This window comes from Scyliorhinus torazame, chromosome 10 (assembly GCF_047496885.1).
Source record: "Scyliorhinus torazame isolate Kashiwa2021f chromosome 10, sScyTor2.1, whole genome shotgun sequence".
In the NCBI taxonomy this organism is placed as follows: domain Eukaryota; kingdom Metazoa; phylum Chordata; class Chondrichthyes; order Carcharhiniformes; family Scyliorhinidae; genus Scyliorhinus; species Scyliorhinus torazame.
The window spans coordinates 26,874,354-26,895,150 of record NC_092716.1 but is presented as its reverse complement, the minus strand read 5'-3'; the positions used below and the strand labels follow the sequence as shown (position 1 = coordinate 26,895,150).

General features: G+C 49.2%; 1 protein-coding gene across 2 annotated transcripts in view; it reads left to right on the top strand.

Annotated features, from left to right (window-relative positions):
* Positions 1–20,797, top strand: part of LOC140430420 (hepatocyte nuclear factor 4-beta-like) — a 122,811-nt gene that overhangs the window by 89,408 nt on the left and 12,606 nt on the right. For both annotated transcript variants that reach the window (XM_072517892.1, XM_072517893.1), the window contains exons 5-7: positions 11,907–12,062; positions 13,162–13,249; positions 19,099–19,251. In XM_072517892.1, coding sequence (XP_072373993.1) covers positions 11,907–12,062; positions 13,162–13,249; positions 19,099–19,251 — 397 coding nt within the window. The remainder of the gene's footprint in view (positions 1–11,906; positions 12,063–13,161; positions 13,250–19,098; positions 19,252–20,797) is intronic.

The following is a 20,797-nucleotide window of genomic DNA, read 5'->3' as shown; positions in this document are numbered from 1 at the left end:
TCCGGATGGAACTTATAAGGCAAAGGCCAGGCTTGTGGGCAAGGGGATTTGAAGAAAACTTAGACGATCAGGATTTAAGGGTAGATTCACCTACAGCAAGAAAGGTTATTTTAAAGATCTTCTTGGCTCTATTAGCCACAAAGGCATGGGAATGCAAATCTATAGATATAAAAGCTGCCTTTTTGCAGGGGCATCAGCTCCAGAGAGACATTTTTCTCCGTTCTCCTAAATGCAAATCTATAGAGATAAAAGCTGCCTTTTTGCAGGGGCATCAGCTCCAGAGAGACATTTTTCTCTGTTCTCCTAAAGAAGCAGCTAACACAGAAGGGGTACTCTGGAAGTTGAACAAATGTTTATATGGATTAAATGATGCATCTAGAGTCTGGTATTTTTCGGTAAGGTCAGTTTTGTTAAAGTTAGGCTGTTGCCATTTGAAAGCAGATCCTGCAATGTTTTACTGGCACTATAAAGGGATTCTTTCTGGCATTTTTATGATGCATGTCGATGATTTTTTGTGGGGTGGGACTAGTGATTTTGAAGCTATTGTAATCTCTGGTTTGAGGAAAGAATTCAGGGTTGGAAGTCATGCTTCTGGTGCATTTAAATATATTGGACTGGAAATTGGACAGACTAAGTTAGGGGCAACTTTACGTCAGCAATCTTATTTGGAAAGCATCACCCCAATAGCAATTAGTCGTGGCCGAGTTTCACAAAAAGAAGCAATGGTTTCAAAGATAGAAAAAGAGCAACTGCGAAGTTTATTTGGGCAACTGAACTGGTTAGGTAGACAGACTAGACCGGACATGAGTTTTGATGTCTTAGAGTTGAGTACAAAAATGAATGATCCCAAAGTGGAAGACATAATAAGAGCAAATAAAGCATTGGCCAAACTAAAAATGCAGGAGTGTGTTTTGAAGTTCCCGGTTTTATGTGACCTTAAGCACTTGAAACTCATAGTTTATAGTGATGCGTCCTACGTAAATTTATGTGATGGGGTTTCAAGCGCAGGAGGTTTTATAATTTTCCTTTTGGGGAACAATGGTAAATGTTGCCCGCTTGTGTGGGAAACAAAGAAAATAAGGAGAGTGGTAAAAAGCACTTTGGCTGCTGAGACGTTAAGCCTTGTAGAGGCGGTGGATATGGCCTTCTATATAAGTATGATATTGACAGAAATGTTGGGATTAGGGGATTTGGGTAATATACCTATTGACTGTCACATTGACAATAAATCCCTGTGGGAAAATGTGCACTGTACAAAAAGTGCCAATGAAAAGAGGTTACGGATAGACATCACACGTTTGAAGCAGATGTTGGACAGAGGGGAAATAACAAAAATTAAATGGGTCGACAGGAGCTATCAACTGTCAAACTGTTTTACGAAAAGAGGGGCGAGTTCACAGAAACTTTTGGATATTGTCAATGAAGGGCGCTTGTTTCGGTGACTGTTTTTTTTTTCTTTCTTGTCCAAACAAAAAGAAAGTGAGGGGGGGGGGGATCATGTGTGTGTTTTTGAGTTTCTTGAAATTTTGTTTTCACCTAATTTTTTTTTTTTCTCCAAGGACGGGGAGACTGTTAAGTAATGGGTTAAGAGACATTGCAATTAGTTGTCTCATTTATGTTAAGTATCCATTAATTGACACTGATATGTAATGGGACTTCAGGTGGCCCCTGTCAGGCGGTGGATGGTTAGAGCTTTGTGCAAATGCTGTTGGAATGAAATAAAGGTGTTTTTGTGAAAAAGGAACAGAACTTTAGACTCTTCCTATCACAGCAACTAAAACGTCTACCAACAGATGGGATGGAAGCCTGACTGGTGGCCTCGTAGTTCGAGGTATCAGGAGATGGCAAAACAACGGACGGAAACGGAGAAGAAAGCAGTTGCGGGCAGGCAACTTTGTGCAGTACCCATCTGTTTCGTCGCACAACAGAACCATCAGCCGTACGTACAACATACGAGCGGGGCGCAGCCTGTCGAACAACGACAGCTGGAGCAGACCAGCCACCATCCGGTATCTTGATCCTGACAGTGTCTGCCGGGGATAACATGGGCAAATCGGTGGCATGAGCATCATAGCCCTGCTTTTGCTAGTTCCGGAGCTGCTGCACCTTCTGCAGCACCGGGAGGTGATCCAGGTTGGGCAAGTGTATGGCTGGAAGTGTCGTCCGCAGGTCCCTGTTCATCAGGAGTTGAGCCAGCGACATGCCAGTGGACAGTGGGGTCGCCCTGTATGCAGGCAGCGCAAGGTAGATGTCAGAAGCAGAATCCGCGGCCTTGCAGATGAGCTGTTTCACAATGTGCACCCCTTTTTCAACCTTCCCATTGGGCTGCGGATAGTGTGGGCTGGAAGTGACGTGTTTGAAATGGTATGACTTGGCAAATATAGACCACTCGTGGCTGTTGAAGCACGGGCCATTGTCACTCATGACAGTGAGTGGGATACCATGCCTGGAGAACGTCTCCTTACAGGCCTTGATGACGGTCCGAGATGTGAGGTCTGAGAGCTTCACGATTCAGGGTAGTTGGAGCAATAGTCAATAATTAACATGTAGTCATGACCATTCGCACGAAAGAGGTCGATGCCAACCTTGAACCACGGGGTGGTCTCGATTTCATGCTGCTGGAGCGTCTCCTTGCTCTGCGCTGGCTGGAAGCGTTGACAGGTCACACAGTTGAGGACCATGTTCGAGATGTCCTGGCTAATGCCGGGCCAGTAGACAGCCTGCCTGGCTCTGCGTCTGCACTTCTCGACACCCAGGTGTCCCTCATGGAATTGGCAGAGCACCAAGCTCTGGAGACTGAGTGGAATGACAATCCGGTCCAGCTTGAGGAGGATACCATCAATCACCGTCAGGTCGTCCTTTACATTATAAAATTGAGGGCACTGCCCTTTCTGCCAGCCATTGGCGAGGTGGTGCATGACATGCTGCAAGAGGGGGTCTTTGGCTGTCTCCCCGCGGATACGAACCACCTTCTCATCAGATGCCGGGAGGGTGCTAGCACACAGCTGCACCTGTGATTCAATCTGCCGGATGATTTCCAGCGGTTCACTAGGCAAGGTGATGGAGCAGGACAATGCATCAGCGATGATGAGCTCCTTGCCAGGCGTGTACACTAAGTCAAAGTCGTGCCTTCTGAGTTTGAGGAGGATGTGCTGCAACCGAGGCGTCATGTCGGTCAGGTCCTTGTGGATAATGTGGACCAGAGGCCTATGATCCGTCTCGACAGTGAATGTCGGCAGGCCGTAGACATAGTCGTGAAAGTTGAGAATGCCAGTGAGAAGACCCAGGCAATCCTTCTCTATTTGCGCATACCTTGTTTCGGTGGGCGTCATGGCCCTCGATGCATAGGCTACCGGTGCCCAGGATGAAGTGTCATCGCGTTGAAGCAGCACCACACCAATGCCATCCTGGCTCGCATCTGTCGAGATGTTCGTCTCCCTGTCTGGGTCGAAAAATGCCAAGACGGGTGCAGTGGTGAGCTTGGCTTTCAGCTCCAACCACTCTGCCTGATGTGCTGCCTTCCACTCAAAGGCAGTAGACTTCTTCACCAGGTTTCTTAGGGCCATGGTGTGTGAGGCCAGGTTTGGGATGAACTTGCCCAGAATATTGACCACGCCCAGGAAGCGCAAAACCGCCTTCTTGTCTTCAGGGACCTTCATGGCTTTGATGGCCTTGACCTTGTCTGGGTCCGTGCGCACGCCATGCTGAGAGATCTGGTCACCTAGGAACTTGAGTGTTGGCATGCCAAAGCAACATTTGGACCTGTTCAGCTTCTGGCCATTGGCATGGACACGGCGGAATACCTGCTGGAGACGGGAAACATGCTCTTCAGGGGTCGTGGACCGTATGATGATGTCGTCCACGTACACACGAACCCCTTCAATGCCCTCCATCATCTGCTCCTTGATGCGATGGAAGATCTCTGATGCCGAGACAATGCCAAATAGCATGCGATTATAGCAGTATCTGCCAAAAGGTGTGTTGAAGGTGCAGAGCCTTCTGCTGGACTCATCCAGCTGGATTTGCCAAAATCCATGTGACGCAGCTAACTTAATGAAAAATCGTGCGTGTGCCATCTCACTCGTGAGTTCCTCCCGCTTCGGGATGGGGTAGTGTTCACGCATTATATTCTTATTGAGATCCTGGGGATCAATGCAGATGCGCAGGTCTCCCGCAGGCTTTCTAACACATACCATCAAGCTGACCCAGTCAGTCGGTTCGGTTACCTTGGAAGTGATGCCTTGTTGCTGAAGATCCTTGAGCTGTGCCTTCAGGCGCTCCCTCAGCGGAGCCGGGACCCGGCGTGGGGCGTGGACCACTGGCTTGGCATCAGGTTGTAGCAGAATCTTGTATCGATATGGCAGCGTGCCCATCCCGTTGAACACATCCGGATACTGAGCGAGGATGTTGTCAATGCCGGCCTGAAGATCCACATTGGAGGATGTTGTTGTGTAAACCCGCTGCACGAGGTTCAGCTACTTGCAGTCATACGCGCCAAGTTGGGATGCCCTGTCTGGCTTGACAATTTCAAAACGTAACCGTGCATGGGTGCCCCGGTTGTAGACGAGTAGATGGCAGGATCCCAGTGCCGTGATGGCATTTCCGCTGTAGCCCAGGAGCCTGCAGGCTGCTGGAAGAACCTTGGGGAGCTTCTTGATGCGTTTGAAATCTGCCTGTGAGAGGAGGTTGGCAGAAGCATCTGTGTCCAGCTTAAACTGGATGGAGCAGTGGTTGACCTGCATCATCGCATGCCATTCGTCCGCAGAATCCACAGCGAGGATGGATTGAATTTTTGATGAGTTGGGTCGGGCATATTCATATTTGGTAATGATGCCCACACAGTAGGCGGAGTCCAGGCATTCTTCCTCTGGATCCGTTGTGCTGCCAGGATCAGAATCCTGTAATTGTTGTTGCACACTCTGATCGCGTCGTCGTCGGATTTGGAGCACTGGCCCCTGACTGGTGGTGCAGACCTGCACAAGGCTGCATAGTGTCCAGGCTTCCCGCAGTTTAAACATCGCCTGCCTCTTGCAGGGCAGTGTTTCTTTAAGTGGGCATTGCCGCATTTTGAGCACGTCATGACGTCGGCATCCTGACGCTCTGCGCGTCGTCGCACATGCGCAGAGCGGGTGTCGGGCGCTTCATTATCCGGTTTGCATCGCGCATGCGTGGGGCCCCGGGAAAAGCACACGAAATGGCCGCTTTCATCAATGCTGAGGGGCAGCATCCGGGAGATGGCCTGCACACTCTCTGCCTCGTGGGAGGCAAGTTTCTCATTTTCAGCCGATTTGTACCGGGCATAGCGATTTTTGGCGCGCTCATGCACTGTGCGTGTTTCAAGCCGACTGGCAGGATCATATGCTTGATTTTCAGTAGCTGCTCTCTCAGAGGATCAGAGTGAACTCCAAAAACGATTTGGTCAGCAATATCACCAAAGTTGCAGGACTGCGCTAGCAAGCGGAGGTTAGTTAAGAAAGAGTTGAAAGATTCATCTTTACCTTGTAGACGCTGTGTGAATATGTAGCGCTCGAAGATTTTATTGGTGTCCACTTCACAGTGACTGTTAAACCTGTCCAGGATGGTCTGAAACTTTGTCTTGTCCTGGCCTTCAGTGGAGTGAAAAGAGTTGAAGAGTTCGATGGCTTGATCACCCGCTGTTGAGAGGAGAAGCGCGATCTTCCTTGCATCAGACGCACCCACGAGATCTGAAGCTTCGATGTACAGCAGAAACTTTTGCTTGAATGTCCGCCAGTTGGCACTGAGATTGCCGGTGGTCCAGAGCTGGTGAGGAGCCTGAATCTTCCCCATGGTGCCGGGATACATTCGCTGGTCGTCACGGAATGGACTGAGGTAAACCAACCAGATTAAGCAGTCTCCTGGTAGCATGATGTGTTAAGTACTCTGGGATAACACAGGCTGCAACTGGATGCAGCTTTAACCAAAAGATACTCCAGACCTTGAAGTTAGTTCAATCTGATTTATTGAACCAGTAGCACAGTTCTCTATGAGTTCGACTCTCTGCTAACCTAAGTGTGGTTACTCTGCCTGACTGAACCAGACTAGCTCTTAGCCACGTGCTGGAGGTGTGATACTGTAAATACACCCTGACTCACTCTGTAGATGTTCATCAGTGGAAAGAGGCGGAGTGTGAGTGCCTCGTGCCTTTTATAGTGAGATACCACCCCTGAGTGTCCTGCCTGCTCATTGGTCATGTCCCGTTCTCTGTGTTCATTAGCTGCCTGCCTGTGCCTGTCTGTATATCATTATCTGCATGTCTGCATATCATGACACTTCCATTGGACTTTGACACTGGAGCCGGGGATGAGCTGCCTGATTCGCTCCCGGCCTCAGCCAGAAATGTCGGACGAGACAGGCAGTTAAGAATTTTAGTGCAGGTAAGTGGGTTTGGAGTGGCAATCCGGTGCTGATTTTGGCTCGGGATGGAGAATGTCCAGACATGCCTGGGTAAAAAGTGCCCCGACTTGTGAGGATCCCATTCTGGGGGGTGGGTGGGATGAAATTAGGCCCAATGATCCCAGAAACAGATGTTAGGAGGCAGGAAGGTGGGTCAGTTGGTTAGGAGACTTGCTCAGTTCTCTGTGACCTGGTCCCAGTTATCTTAGAAGATTTTAGGTCCTCTAGACTTTGCCACTCACCCCCCTCCCCCCCCCCCTCACCCAATCCTCATGGCCCCCATACCTCCATTACACAGGGCGGCATGGTGGCACAGTGGTTAGCACTGCTGTCTAACAGCGCCAGAGACCCAGGTTCGATTCTGTCCTTGGGTGACTGTGTGGAGTTTGCACGTTCTCCCCATGTCTGCTTGGGTTTCCTCAGAGTGCTCCAGTTCCCTCCCCAGTCTAAAGAAGTGCTGGTTAGGAGGAATGGGCATGCTAACCTGCCCCTTAGTGTCCAAAGATGTGCAGATTAGGTGGGGTTACGGGGATAGGAATGGGGAGTAGGCTTAGATAGGGTGCTCCTTCAGAGGGGTGGTGCAGACTCGTTCGATGGGCCAAATGGCCTCCGTCTGCACTGTAGGGATTCTATTGAACACATACTCCCTCCCCCCTGCAGTCGGTCAATCCCCCCTTTTTCTGTGACCCTGTCCTCTCATATCCCCTGGTGAACTCTATACCAACTGACACTGAATCTACCTCGGGTAAACCTCAGAAACGATGTGGGCACGAAAATACTAAAATTGTAAATATCTAATACAGCTCTCACCAAACAGACATGACAGTGAAAAAAACACACATGTATGAAAGCATCAAAGCTTTTAAATCTCCTCAAGTGGTTAATTTCTTATAATAATATACAAACTTCTGTTCATGTCTCTAATCCTTTAACAGCCACTTTAAGGTTTCAGTCGGGGGCCAGTTAGCTCAGTTGGCTAGAGCGTGATGGAGAGTAATGCCAATGGCAGGGGTTCAATCCCCGTATTGGCTGTGGTATTTAATGGAGGCCCTGCCCTGACTGATGTCCCTCTATCTATGAGTTGAAGAAAACTGTCTCTGTTGAATAGAGTGAGATGTCCTTTAGGATGCTGGATGGACGGACAATGAATGAGTGAATAAATAAATGAATGAATGAATGAATGAACAAATTGTCTTGAACTGATGCGATACCAATTGGCCTGTCAATCAAATTAGTCCAACAGAGGGATTGCTTAACAATCATTGACAGCTGTAGCCAGTCCCTTTTATAGTTTGAAGAGTGAGAGATTTTTTAAAAATTCCTCCAGGTATTGACAGTTAAACAAAACTGATCCTCCTGTCAAGAGCTTTCACATTTACTCCATCACTTTGTGACTCCCACACTGTTGGTTAAGTCATTTGGAACAGCCAAAGTGGGGTCCATTTATTAGGAGCAGCATGGTAGCACAGTGGTTAGCACAGTTGCTCCACAGCACCAGGGTCCCATGTTCGATTCCCGGCTTGGGTCACTATCTGTGTAAGGTCTGCACGTTCTCCCCGTGTCTGTGTGGATTTCCTCCGGGTGCAAGGTTTCCTCCCACAGTCCAAAGATGTGCAGGTTAGGTGGATTGACCACTCTAAATTGCCCTTAGTGTCCAAAACGGTTGGGTGGGGTTTCTGGGTTATGGGATAGGGTGGAGGTGTGGGTTTTAGTAGGGTGCTCTTTCCAAGGGCCAATGCAGACACGATGGGCCGAATGGCCTCCTCCTGCACTGTAAATTCTATGATTCTATGATTTCTATGTCCAAATCGTCCTGCGAAGTTTGGGTTCCCCCCTGTGTGATTTACAACCCAACTTCCTTTCCCCTACCAGCAAAATTGGACCTGTCAGAAATTGAGTATTCCCGGCAAACATATGTTTCATACGTTACAGCAGTGACTCTCAAAGCACTTCTTTGACTTCAAAACACTTTGAGATGTGCTGATGTCAAGAAAGATGTGTATCTTAAAATTGAATCAAACTTAATCAAACCGTGACAATTACGATGTATCTAGTGTTTGGGTTGTATTTATATTTACAAGTGTTACAGGTCTGTAAAGGTTACAACAGCCATGGAGTTACTGAGTCACCAACAACCTATCTTGGTGGACTGCTGAAAATGGAAACAAGTTTTTTATGGTTTGAAAGGATGATGGACGATACAATAGTCAAATTGGGGAAAGGCATGGAGTAAATCATGTCTAGAGAGGAAGAGCTCTTCTGATGCAGATGTATGTAGAAATATATAATATTAGAAAGCAGCACAGTTACTATATATTATCTTGTGATTGCTGTTACAGGCTGATGGGAGCCATCACAAAATGGAAAGGGGAGGGAAAGGAATTTTGCCATTTATGACAAAAGGAATAGAGTACAAAAGTAGGGAAGTGTTGCTGCAATTGTACAAGGCATTGGTAAGGCCACAGCTAGGCCGGCGGAGGAGGGATTGGCGGCGTGCCAACTGGCGTCGAAGGGCCGCCGTGGTCCCGCGCATATGCAGAACCGCCGGCATGTTCCTGCGCGTTCGCAGGGGATTTCTTCTCCGCGCCGACCATGGCGGAGCCCTACAGAGGCCGGCACGGAGGGAAAGAGTGCCCCCACGGCACAGGCCAGCCCGCAGATCGGTGGGCCCCGATCGCGGGCCAGACCACCGTGGGCGCCCCCCCCCGGGCCGGATCCCCCCGCGCCCCGCCGAGAACCCCGCTAGACGGCCGACAAGCCAGGTCCCGCCGTGATGGACCATGTCCATTTCACGCCGGCGGGACTGGCCAAAAACGGGTGGCAGCTCGGCCCATCGGGGCCCGGAGAATTGCCGGGGGGGGCGGGGGGGGGGGCGCTGCCAATGGCCCCCGACTGGCGCGGCGTGATCCCCGCCCCTGCCCCAAAACCGGCGCCGGAGAATTCGGCAGCCGGCCTCAGAGCAGGACTTACGCCGCCCCCCCCAGGGATTCTCCAACCCAGCGGGGCGGTCGGAGAATCCCTCCCTAGGTCTATACTCTCTAGAGTTTAGAAGAATGAGAGGAGATCAAATTGATATATATAAGATGATAAAGGAATTGACAAAGTAGACATAGAGTGAATATTCCCTCGTGTTGGGCAATTTAGAATGAGAGGTCATAGTTTTAGGATAAAGGGTAGCAGTTTTGAATGGAGGCCTCCTGAAACCCAGGACTCTGGAACACCACAGCAGTGGGTGGGGGGAGCATCTACAGGTGGATCCCCCAGATTCTATACCATCGAGGAGATCTATCCTCCTGCCTTAGAATGTGCCTGGAGATCCATCTTCTTCCTCAGAAGGTCCATCTTCCGGTCTCAAAATGCTCCCGTTAAATCCAGCTTCGTTTTCAGGAGGTTTACCCTCTTTCTTCAATAGTGGTTCAGAGATGTTGGACGCCTTTCCGATAAGGCATCTGGTTCAAATGTTGGACTATGTGCCATTCGGCTTTCCCCACCACAGAATATGGCACAAAACACCCGATGCATAAGTAATGAGTTTGGGGACAGATGATATGGCACGATTTCTGGTCAATCTCCACAGCGGGAAACACTCCACAATCCCGCCCCAGCCATGGGACTTGGTCCCGGGTGGGAGGAATCCACCTAATTACTCTAGGGCAGTATGAAGGACTCACATCCCCTGCCTTAGTAGCAAGGCATATTTTGCAATCACCTGAGGTATTCAACTGTTGGAGACCAGCCATTAAGACTAATTACTTGCACAATGGGACCCCTGGCTAAGGCAGCTTCCAGACATGAGCTGATCAAGTCACATTTGGAATACATGGGCAATGTATTTTATGAATGCTCATGGTAGATGGAAGGGGAAGGCCACATGATAAACCCACCATTTGTATATTTTGAACATTTCTCTTCTCAGCTGAAGTGAGGACAAGCAGCTTCGGGAGAAAACCAAGGTGGGGTCCTTCCTGCTTCCTTTATTCTCCAACCCACCTGGCAAGCTTTGAGTCCTGTTTTCTGACTGTGATCCAACAGCAACTCCTTGCTGCAGTCAGAGATTTCTTGAAAGAATCTAATCCAGCACTTCCTCTTTTGACGAGCAACCAACTTAGTCATCTATGTCGCTAAATTGGAAGTAGCAAGATCATTAAATTCAGCCTGAAGCCAGCCGAGTCACCAAACAACAGAATGTGTCCTATATTATTTTTTTCTGGATTCAAATTTGGCCAGCCTACCCTCGCCCATTCTGTATTTACGTGCGCGCAAATTTTGAGTGCGTGCTTCTTTTGGGTTCACCAAATCTACAAATTGAGGGGTAATTGAAAAGACAGCCCCGGAAAGGGATACTGCATCAAAGTATGCAGAATCTCTACGGAAACTTAAAACAGCAAAATAAAATGTAATAAAAGGGGTGGATAAAACACCAAAGTCCCTGCAGTGCCCCACCGTGCACGGAAGGCCTCGATGGTGCCGGCAGAGGCAGGGACACCCAGTCACGAACATGGCCGCAGAAGAGGGGCGGACATTCGGCACAGGCGACTCTCTCGACCGCCCGCTTCCTGAACCAATTAAAGGCCAGCTTGGCCAGGCCCACTGTTCCTTTTTGATCAGCTGGCAGGACTTTATTAATTAAAATGACAATAACCGACTGTCATATATATTCATAGCCTAGCATTGTTACCTCGTCATCTCCCCAGCTTTTACCCACTTCCACCCCACCCCTTCCCTAGTTTCTCTGAATCCATCAGTTTTTCCCTCAACTTCTCTCCAACTTTCTTTGCGCAATTTCTCCCATGAAGTACAGGACAGCAGTAACGAAATCCTCTGCAGGATTGCGGATGGTTAGAACTCTTTGTCATGTTGCATTTCAATGAGTAAAATATCGAGTTGGCCTTTCCACTTCCCCCTGCCTGATTTAATTTTCCAAGCTGTGCATCTCCAGACAATTACCTGTTTTGACCTATTTCATAACCATTGGAAGTCCCTCCTGCATTAAAAGTGTGCAACTGTCAGCTGTCTGTAAATAATTTGTTACTTTGGGCTATTCATTTCTTTTCTGGTTGGAGTGTGACTACTGTGACACCACCTGCTGGACTTGTTCAGTAGCTGTTGCTGGACAAACTGAATGGGTACCGTGGTGCTACATTTATTTCTGGATCTTCGCAAGCATTAGCCGCGCTGAAATGTACAATTGCACAAATTGTTTGTGACATTATTGTTACTGAAATGCTGCACGTTTCTTCTTTTCACCCTCAAAGTGTCCCTGAATATCATTCCGTGCAAACAGTGTCATTTAAATGTTCATTCTCTTTTAGTCTTTAAGTAGGAAGCTCACCCTGCCACTTAAAGGTCTCCAATGAGCTGACCTAATTAACTCACCCTCCTGGTGTAAAACTGTCCTTTCGTTTTTGGTACCTCACTTCAGAAGTCACGTCATGTTATCACAGTCCTTCAAGTGCCTCCTCATTTAATTGAACAATTTTCTCTATTGGTAGATGTCTGCACTAAGTCCTGTTCATCATGCTGATATTGCAATGAAGAAGGTAGCCACGATCAATGATGTCAGTGAATCTATGAAGCAGCAGCTACTCGTGTTGGTAGAATGGGCAAAATCTATTCCGGCATTCTGTGAATTACTACTGGATGACCAGGTCAGTGAAAGCCACGGGAAATAGAAATGAACTCTTGTTAAAAAATATATATATATATTTATGTTACCCTGGGTAGTGTGTTGCACTATCCCTGTCCTAATTTATCTTTCATATCTGAGAAGCACAGTGAAGACCTGGGCCTGAATAGGGGGGGCATGGTTAGCACTGCTGCCTCACAGCGCCAGGGATCAGGGTTCAATTCTGGCCTCGGGTGACTGTCTGTGTGGAGTTTGTATGTTCTCCATGGTCTGCATGGATTTCCTCCGGGTGCTCCGATTTCCGCCCATAGTCCAAAGATGTGCAGGCTAGGCAGATTGGCCATGCTCAATTGCCCCTAGGTGGAGTTACGGGAATAGGGCGGCGGATTGGGCCTAGGTAGGGTGCTCTTTCAGAGGGTCGGTGCAGACTTGCTGGGCCGAATAACCTCCTTCTGCACTGTAGGAATTCTATGATTCGATGTATTTTTAGACCGTGGGGGCTGAGAACCCTCTTGTCATTTAACATTCTAATGAGTGTTGACTGGCATAAGGCAAGGGGTTTCTGCCCCTCAGTCGAGAGGAAGTCCCACCTTGGAGAGCTGCCGACCAAGGCTCTCCAGTCACTGCGCTGCAATGGGCGGAAGATAAACTGCACGGAGCTGCCAGAGCCATAGGTCCCAGCGACCGGAGACCCAGGGAAGTGTCAGAGATCCCAGGGCAAGGAGAGTAGGGAGGGCCTTGGGCGAGGGTAGGAAACATCTTGGGGGGGAGGGTAGGGGTTTTGCAAGGGGGAGGGCAATAAGGGTCTCAGGGAATAGGGTGGAGGGGAGGATGGGGGTGGGGAGGAATGGTCAGAGGTTACCCAGCCTTAAGGGGAAGGCATTCCCACTTAGAAGGGAGCTTTTGATGCAGATGGATCCACCAAAAGACTATGAATGCTGAGGTAATGCTGAGGTAATTGAATGAATCTAAACTGAGATCGGCATGTTTATGAGCTGTGGGTCTCAAAGGATTTGGAATAATGGTGAGTAAATTTAAGCTGAGGTATGGATCGGTTAGAATATTCCAGAATAGGTTCGAGGTGCTGAAATACTCCTGTGATCTTATCATTGTTGGTCTAGGTTGCGTTGCTTAGAGCTCATGCAGGGGAGCACTTGCTGCTGGGTCTGGCCAGACGTTCGATTCCCTACAAGGACGTCCTCTTGCTAGGTAAGAATTGTCCTCTTTGATGCTGTGAGTGGCTGAGCAGTTTTCAAGTTCCTTTGGTTTGCTGGCAAGGTGCGGCAACCCAAAGAGGAAAATCACGGTGTTTTCTTTTTAAGAAGTTACAGCTCCTCTTCATACATAGATACATAGATACAAAGAAGATAGGAGCAGGATGAGGCCTTTCGGCCCTTCAAGCCTGCTCCGCCATTCATCGCGATCATGGCTGATCATCCAACTCAATAGCCTAATCCTGCTTTCTCCCCAAAGCCTTTGATCCCATTCTCCCCAAATGCTATATCCAGCCGCCTCTTGAATATATTCAAAGTTTTAGCATCAACCACTTCCTGTGGTAATGAATTTCACAGGCTCACCACTGTTTGTGTGAAGAAATGTCCTCTTATATCTGTCCGAGATGGTTTACCCTGAATCCTCAGATTGTGACCCCTTGGGCGTCATTCTCCGCCGGCGGGAGTCTCCGTTTTGCCGGCGCCCGGGGGTTTCCCGACGGCGTGGGGCTGCCCCACAATGGGAAACCCCATTGACCGGCCGGTGTTACGGAGACTCCCGCCGGCCTGTCGGAGCAGAAATGTGGCGGGGCGGGTAGGAGAATTTCGCCCCTTGTTCTGGACACACCCATCATTGGTAACATCTTCCCTGCATCTACCCTGTCTAGTCCCGTTGAAATTTTATAAGTCTCGATGAGATCCCCCTCATGACTTGCGAATGTCAAGCAAAGAGTTAGAGGAACATTGAATCAACTGTAATTTCTAGCTGTTGTCCCGAATGTAACTTTACTGATTCATATGGGCTATGGTTAGACTTAATCTATACACTAATAAACTGGAGACATATCATAGAGTTACATAGAAGTTACAGTGCAGAAGGAGATCATTCAGCCCATCAAGTCTGCACCAGCCCTTGGAAAGAACACCCCACTTAAGCCCACACCTCCACCCTATCCCCCCAACCCAGTAACCACACCCATCCATTTTTGGACATTACGGGCAATTTAGAACGGCCAATCCACCTAACCTGCACAGTTTTGGACTGTGGGAGGAAACCGGAGCACCCGGAGGAAACCCACGCAGACACGGGGAGAATGTGCAGACTCTGCACAGACAGTAACCCAAGCCAGGGGATTCATTCTCCGACCCCCTGCCGGGTCGGAGAATGGCCGTTGGCCGCCGTGAATCTCCAGTACCGGAGATTGGGCGGGGGCGGGAATCAGGCCGCGCCGGTTGGCGGGACCCCCCGCTGGATTCTCCGGCCCGGATGGGCCGAAGTCCCGCCCAGAAATTGCCTGTCCCGCCGACGTAAATCAAACCTGGTATTTACCGGCGGGACCAGGAGGCGTGGGCGGGCTCCGGGGTCCTGGGGGGGGCACGGGGCGATCTGACCCCGGGGGGTGCCCCCACGGTGGCCTGGCCCGCGATCGGGGCCCACCGATCCGCGGGCGGGCCTGTGGCGTGGGGGCACTCTTTCCCTTCCGCCTCCGCTACGGCCTCCACCATGGTGGAGGCGGAAGAGACTCTCCCCACTGCGCATGCGCGGGAAACTGACAGCGCCCGCTGACGCTCCCGCACATGCGCCGGGAAACTGACAGCGGCCGCTGACGCTCCCACGCATGCGCCGCATTTCCGCGCCAGCTGGCGGGGCAACAAACACCATTTCCGCCAGCTGGCGGGGCGGAAATCCCTTCGGCGTCGGCCTAGCCCCTCAATGTTGGGGCTAGGCCGCCAAAGATGCTGAGCATTCCGCACCTTTGGGGCGGCGCGATGCCCATCTGATTGGCGCCGTCTTTGGCGCCAGTCGGCGAACATCCCGCCGTTGGGGGAGAATTTTGCCCCAGGAATGAAACCTGGGACCCTGGCGCTGTGAAGCAACAGTGCTAACCACTGTGCTACTGTGCCGCCCCAGTCTGTCCCGTACCAGGCTCCCCGAACAGGCGCTGGAATGTGGCGACTAGGGGCTTTTCACAGTAACTTCATTTGAAGCCTACTTGTGACAATAAGCGATTTTCATTTTTTCCATTTTTTTTGCTCCATTGAGTTCACCAGGACTTATTTAGAAAATATCGAACTAACATGTTATGTTTTTAGCAAGTTACAATAGATTTCAGCTGGCATATCTTTTCAATATAATTACACATAATTGGGCATAACAGGGCAGCACGGTAGCACAGTGGTCAGCACAGTTGCTTCACAGCTCCAGGGTCCCAGGTTCGATTCCTGGCTTGGAGTCTGCACGTTCTCCCCGTGTCTGCATGGGTTTCCAGCGGGTGCTCCGGTTTCCTCCTACAGTCCAAAGATGTGCAGGTTACGTGGATTAGCCATGCTAAATTGCCCTTAGTGTCCAAAAAGTGTTGGGTGGGGTTACGGAAATAGGGTGGAGGTGTGGGCTTGGGTCGGGCACTGTTTCCAAGGGCCGGTGCAGACTCGATGGACCGAATGGCCTCCTTTTGCACTGTTAATTCTATTACTCTTATCCTTTTAATTTGGAAGTCCCAAGTCACTATCCTGGACATTGCTGCTTCCGTCCACTTTTTTTACTCTCATGATTTTTATCTGCCAGTAATTGCAGTGATGTTTCCAGGCATTGTCTGCCAATCATTCAGAAATGAGTTAAAAAAGCATTTATACTATTTGACCATTTGTAAAGCATGGGCTGGTTTAGCTCAGTGGGCTAGACAGCTGGTTTGTGATGCAGAACAAGGCTAGCAGCGCGGGTTCAATTCCTGTACCAGCTGAGAATTCTGAATTCTCCCTCTGTGTACCCGAACAGGTGCTGGAATGTGGCGATTAGGGACTTTTCACAGTAACTTCATTGCAGTGTTAATGAAGCCTACTTGTGACAATAAAGATTACTATTATTATTATATGTCTTCAGAGTCTGAGGAGACACTACACTCGGTTCAGAGACACTACACTCGGTTTGCGTGAGCTGGCTTAGCTCAGTGGGTTAGACAGCTGGTTTGTTATGCAGAACAAGGCCAACAGTGCAGGTTCAATTCCCATACCAGATCATGACCCGAACGTGGAATGTGGCGACTAAGGGCTTTTCACAGTAACTTCATGGCTGTGTTAATGTAAGCCTACTTGTGACAATAAAAGATTGTTCTTTTGGGCAGCACGGTAGCATAGTGGTTAGCACAATTGCTTCACAGCTCCAGGGTCCCAGGTTCGATTCCGGCTTGGGTCACTGTCTGTGTGGAGTCTGCACATCCTCCCCGTGTGTGCGTGGGTTTCCTCCGGGTGCTCCGGTTTCCTCCCACAGTCCAAAGATGTGCAGGTTAGGTGGATTGGCTGTGATAAATTGCCCTTAGTGTTGGGTGGGGTTACTGGGTTATGGGGATAGGGTGGAGGTGTTGACCTTGGGTAGGGTGCTCTTTCCAAGAGCCGGTGCAGACTCGATGGGCCGAATGGCCTCCTTCTGCACTGTAAATTCTATGTAATCTATGAAAGCACGCATACACATGTAGTTCCACTCACTGAACTTCCAGGTTTGTGAAATTTTCTCCACAGCACGTTTATAACACCAATATCAAATGTTCAGTGTTAAAGATGGCTCAGCTGAATCTTTGTAAATCTGAGTTATTCACTCATTGCAGATGTAGATTGTTTGCTCGCTGACAACGTTGCCTTTTTTCAGCTGGATTCAAAGTTTTATATATAAGAAAAAGTATAGTAATTTGCTAATTCACAAGTCTATTTAGTATTTTGATGATTGGTTAGACAACCTTCCCACATTCCGAGAATTTGTGTGCGTTTGTTTGTGATGACCTGTCCCTGAATGCGAGGGTTTTCGGGAAAAGGTAACTGTTCAGTTACCCGATTATCAATCGGGAATGAAGGAGCATAGCAAATGCAGAAAGCACATGCTTGATTTTCAAAATGTAAGCATAGAGTTAATGTAGGCACGAGGAGTTGGAGAGCAGTGGGAATACCACGTTGCCTACTTCTGGGAAGGTCGACTGAGTTATGTGCCAATCAGGCAATTAACTGGGCTGCGGGGGGACTTGCCATGGATGAAGGACCACGGAGAGAACCACACCCTACACCCCTCCCCAACACATGCAGACATCCACACCCGAGATCTACTGACCAATCAGAGGGTACATCCACCAGAGGCTCTCCAAATCGCCAGGGGCTGGCGTGAATCCCGTCCCCGCCGTGTCCCGAAGTCTCCGCCACCAGTGATTCGGCAGGGGCGGGAATCACACCGCGCCGGTCGGCGGGGGCGGGAATCGCGCGTGCCAGTTGGCGGGCCCACCCCTGCCGATTCTCCGGCCCGCGATAGGCCGAAGTCCCGCTGCTGGAATGCCTGTCTCGCCAGCGTGGATTAAACCACCTTTTGAACAGCGGGACAAGGCGGCGCGGGCAGGCTCCGGGGTCCTGGGGGGGCGCGGGGCGATTTGACCCCGGGGGGTGCCCCCACGGTGGCCTGGCCCGCGATCGGGGCCCACCGATCCGCGGGCGGGCCTGTGTCGTGGGGGCACTCTTTTTTTCCGCATTCGCCATGGTCTTCACTATGGCGGAGGCGGAAGAGACCCCCTCCACTGCGCATGCGCGGGGATGACGTCAGCAGCCGCTGATGCCCTCCCGCATGCGCGGACCTGCGTCGCCCGGCGAAGACCTTTTGGCCCTGGCTGGCGTGGCGCCAAAGGCCTTTCCCGCCAGCCGGTGGAGCAGAAACCGCTCCGGCGCGGGCCTAGCCCCTCAAGGTGAGGGCTTGGCCCCGTCTCCGCTCCTTTGGGGAGGCCCGATGCCGGAGTGGTTCCCGCCACTCCATCACGCCGGGACCCCCAGCCCCGCCGGATAGAGGAGAATCCCGCCTGATCTCCAAGGGAGCCAGGCCATCATGAGTGATGGCAGGATTGGGGGAGGCAGGGGGAGGCATCATGCGCAGGGTTCCCTCAGCCTCTGAGTGATTGATAATAAGAGTTTGCCCCTCCCTCCCAAACAGAAACCCACAAGGTTTGTTTTTTGGGCTTCTCACATGCTGAATTTCCAACCTGCCACTGGATGAACACCAGCAGTAATGGGATCAGGTACTTCAATGGGCATTAATTGCCCACTTAAGGACCTCAATTGGCAGGGGAGTAGGAAGGTCACCCACAAGCTTTCCCGCCCAGGACTGAATCGGGGTGGAGGCAGGTAGGTGGCAGGGTCCCCACCTGCCACCCTCCTGCCTGACTAAATACCCCCCAACCACCAAATTTGCCATGATTGAGGTGCTGGGAGGGCACTAAATTCCACCCAATGTCGGAAACACAGTCCATCACCTCTTTCTCCATGAAGCACAGCAAGGAGTTGCATTGTCCTTGAATCAGTTGGAGAAGAGATGAAGCTGGTATAGTGTATTTTGCAAAGAGCTGGATGCTGAGCAATGTATGGGACAAAATACAACTATATAATTCACTCACTATTTCATCTCGACTTTTCTAGATATATACAGTGAAAAATTGGGAAAATATCTAATAAGTCTGCAAGGAGCCTTTATTATAAAACAGTATAGTTGTTTAATGTATTACTCCAGGTGATGAATGTGAATTCCAAAGGGATAACTGTGAAATAGTCACTACTTGTACATGTCATCAGATTCCACAATGATTCAACAATGTATCTTTAAACCCTGGCATGCTGATTTTACACTCCCATTCGTAATTAATACTGCTTCCTAAAGTTTATGAAGAATGGAAAGATTCTGAAGTTTGGTGCTCAATTAAAATATGTACATGTGAACTAGATTTTGACCTTTTGGTGAATTTCAGGGATGTTAGAAGATGTTTAATTCCCATCAGTTTTACGAACTGGGAGCTACAACTCTGACAAAAATCCATCCTTGTTCAACAGGAAATGATTTCATAATTCCCAGGCACTGCCCCGAGTTGGAGATTATGCGTGTTGCAAACAGGATTCTGGATGAGCTGGTGAAGCCACTACTTGATCTGCAGATAGATGAAAATGAATTTGCTTGCCTCAAAGCTGTGGTATTTTTTGATCCAGGCAAGTGTCTTTGTGAACATATCGACATAGCTCAGTAATGCTTGCGAAAAGGTTTTAACTTAAGACATTGACGGTGAAGGCTCAGGTTCCAGGGAATCAAAATGAACGTGAGGAGAAAGGCAGTAGGAGGCAGATCTTGTTCATCCAAAGGAGTTCATTCTATTGAACAATTTAAATGGACTTAAGACAACTTATCAATCATCTGACAATGGGTCTTTCACACTTGCTGACTCTCACTCACAATGTGCCGCACTATTTCTGGAGAGAGAACAGAAGGACATGACTGGAAGGCATGGTTGATTTACGAAAAGTTGAATGGCCCAAAATGTCCACATTTATAATTATTGATTCATGACCTCGCAATTTGCAGTAATTAAAAAGCGGTAATCCGAAGCGCACTCATGTAATGTGGACAGGAATAGAATGGTGCAACGCTTTAAAAATGAACAAAATGGCTACTCTTGAGCATGTGAACTGAGCGTGTGAACAGTGATTTCTAGAGAATTTGTGGAGGTGGAGGGAGTGATTCAGCGACCGGGTTGCGCCTCGCACAGATTAGGCGCGTCATGTGAATAGCGGGAGAGGGCAAAAAGAAGATGCGCGCCGGACGCGTGAACCGTTTTGCGATTCCCCGACCCACTCCTGATGGCGTGTTCCGGATCACGCCCAAAGAAGGCGAGAATAGCATTAACCCAGATTTGCCTTCGAAGTGTCGGCTAGACTGGGGAGAAACTCCCCAAGGCCCCAAAAAGCGGCTGAGTGTGGGTGAATCCAGGTTTGGATCGCACCCAATAAAACAGCGCCCCGCCAAACTCGCCCAAAATGACACTTAGAAATGTTTTGGTTGAATTTACTTCACCAGTAAATTTAAATCAGATATGCATAAATATGCTACCTATCTAGAATCAGCTGCCAGGCATTGTAATAGATGCAATTAACTTTAGCTTCATATTGCTGCTGGCCATTAGGCCAGGAGAATTTGTGCTAAATTGAGGGATGTACATGGTCTTTACAATTGGCTTTTTCTTTATTGCTTTAATTATGATCCTCATTAAATCTAATTTTGTTTGAATCATTGGTTTTTCCATCAGATGTTAGAGTTTTGTGTGCCACCATAGGAAGAATGGGAATAATTGGAGAGAGTGCAGAAGAGGTTCACAAGAATGGTTCCAGGGATGTGAAACATCAGTTATGAGGATGGATTGGAGAGGTTGGGTCTGTTCTCCTCGGAGAGAAGAAGGCTAAGAGGAGAATTGATGGAGATGTTCAAAATCATGAGGGGGCTGGACAGTGTAGATGGGGAGAAACTGTTCCTGCTCACAAAAGGATGAAGAAAGAGGGCACAGAAAGAGGGCACAGACGGGAAGTGATTTTCCAAAGAAGCAAATGTAATGGGAGAAAATGATTTTTCACATAAGGCGTTATTCGTCTGGAAATGTGTTGAAGGTGGGTAGGTTTAATCAAGACATTCGAGGGCATTAGATGATTACTTGAATGGAAACAATGTACAGGGAAAAGGCAGGGGAATAGCTCTAAGTCATGATGC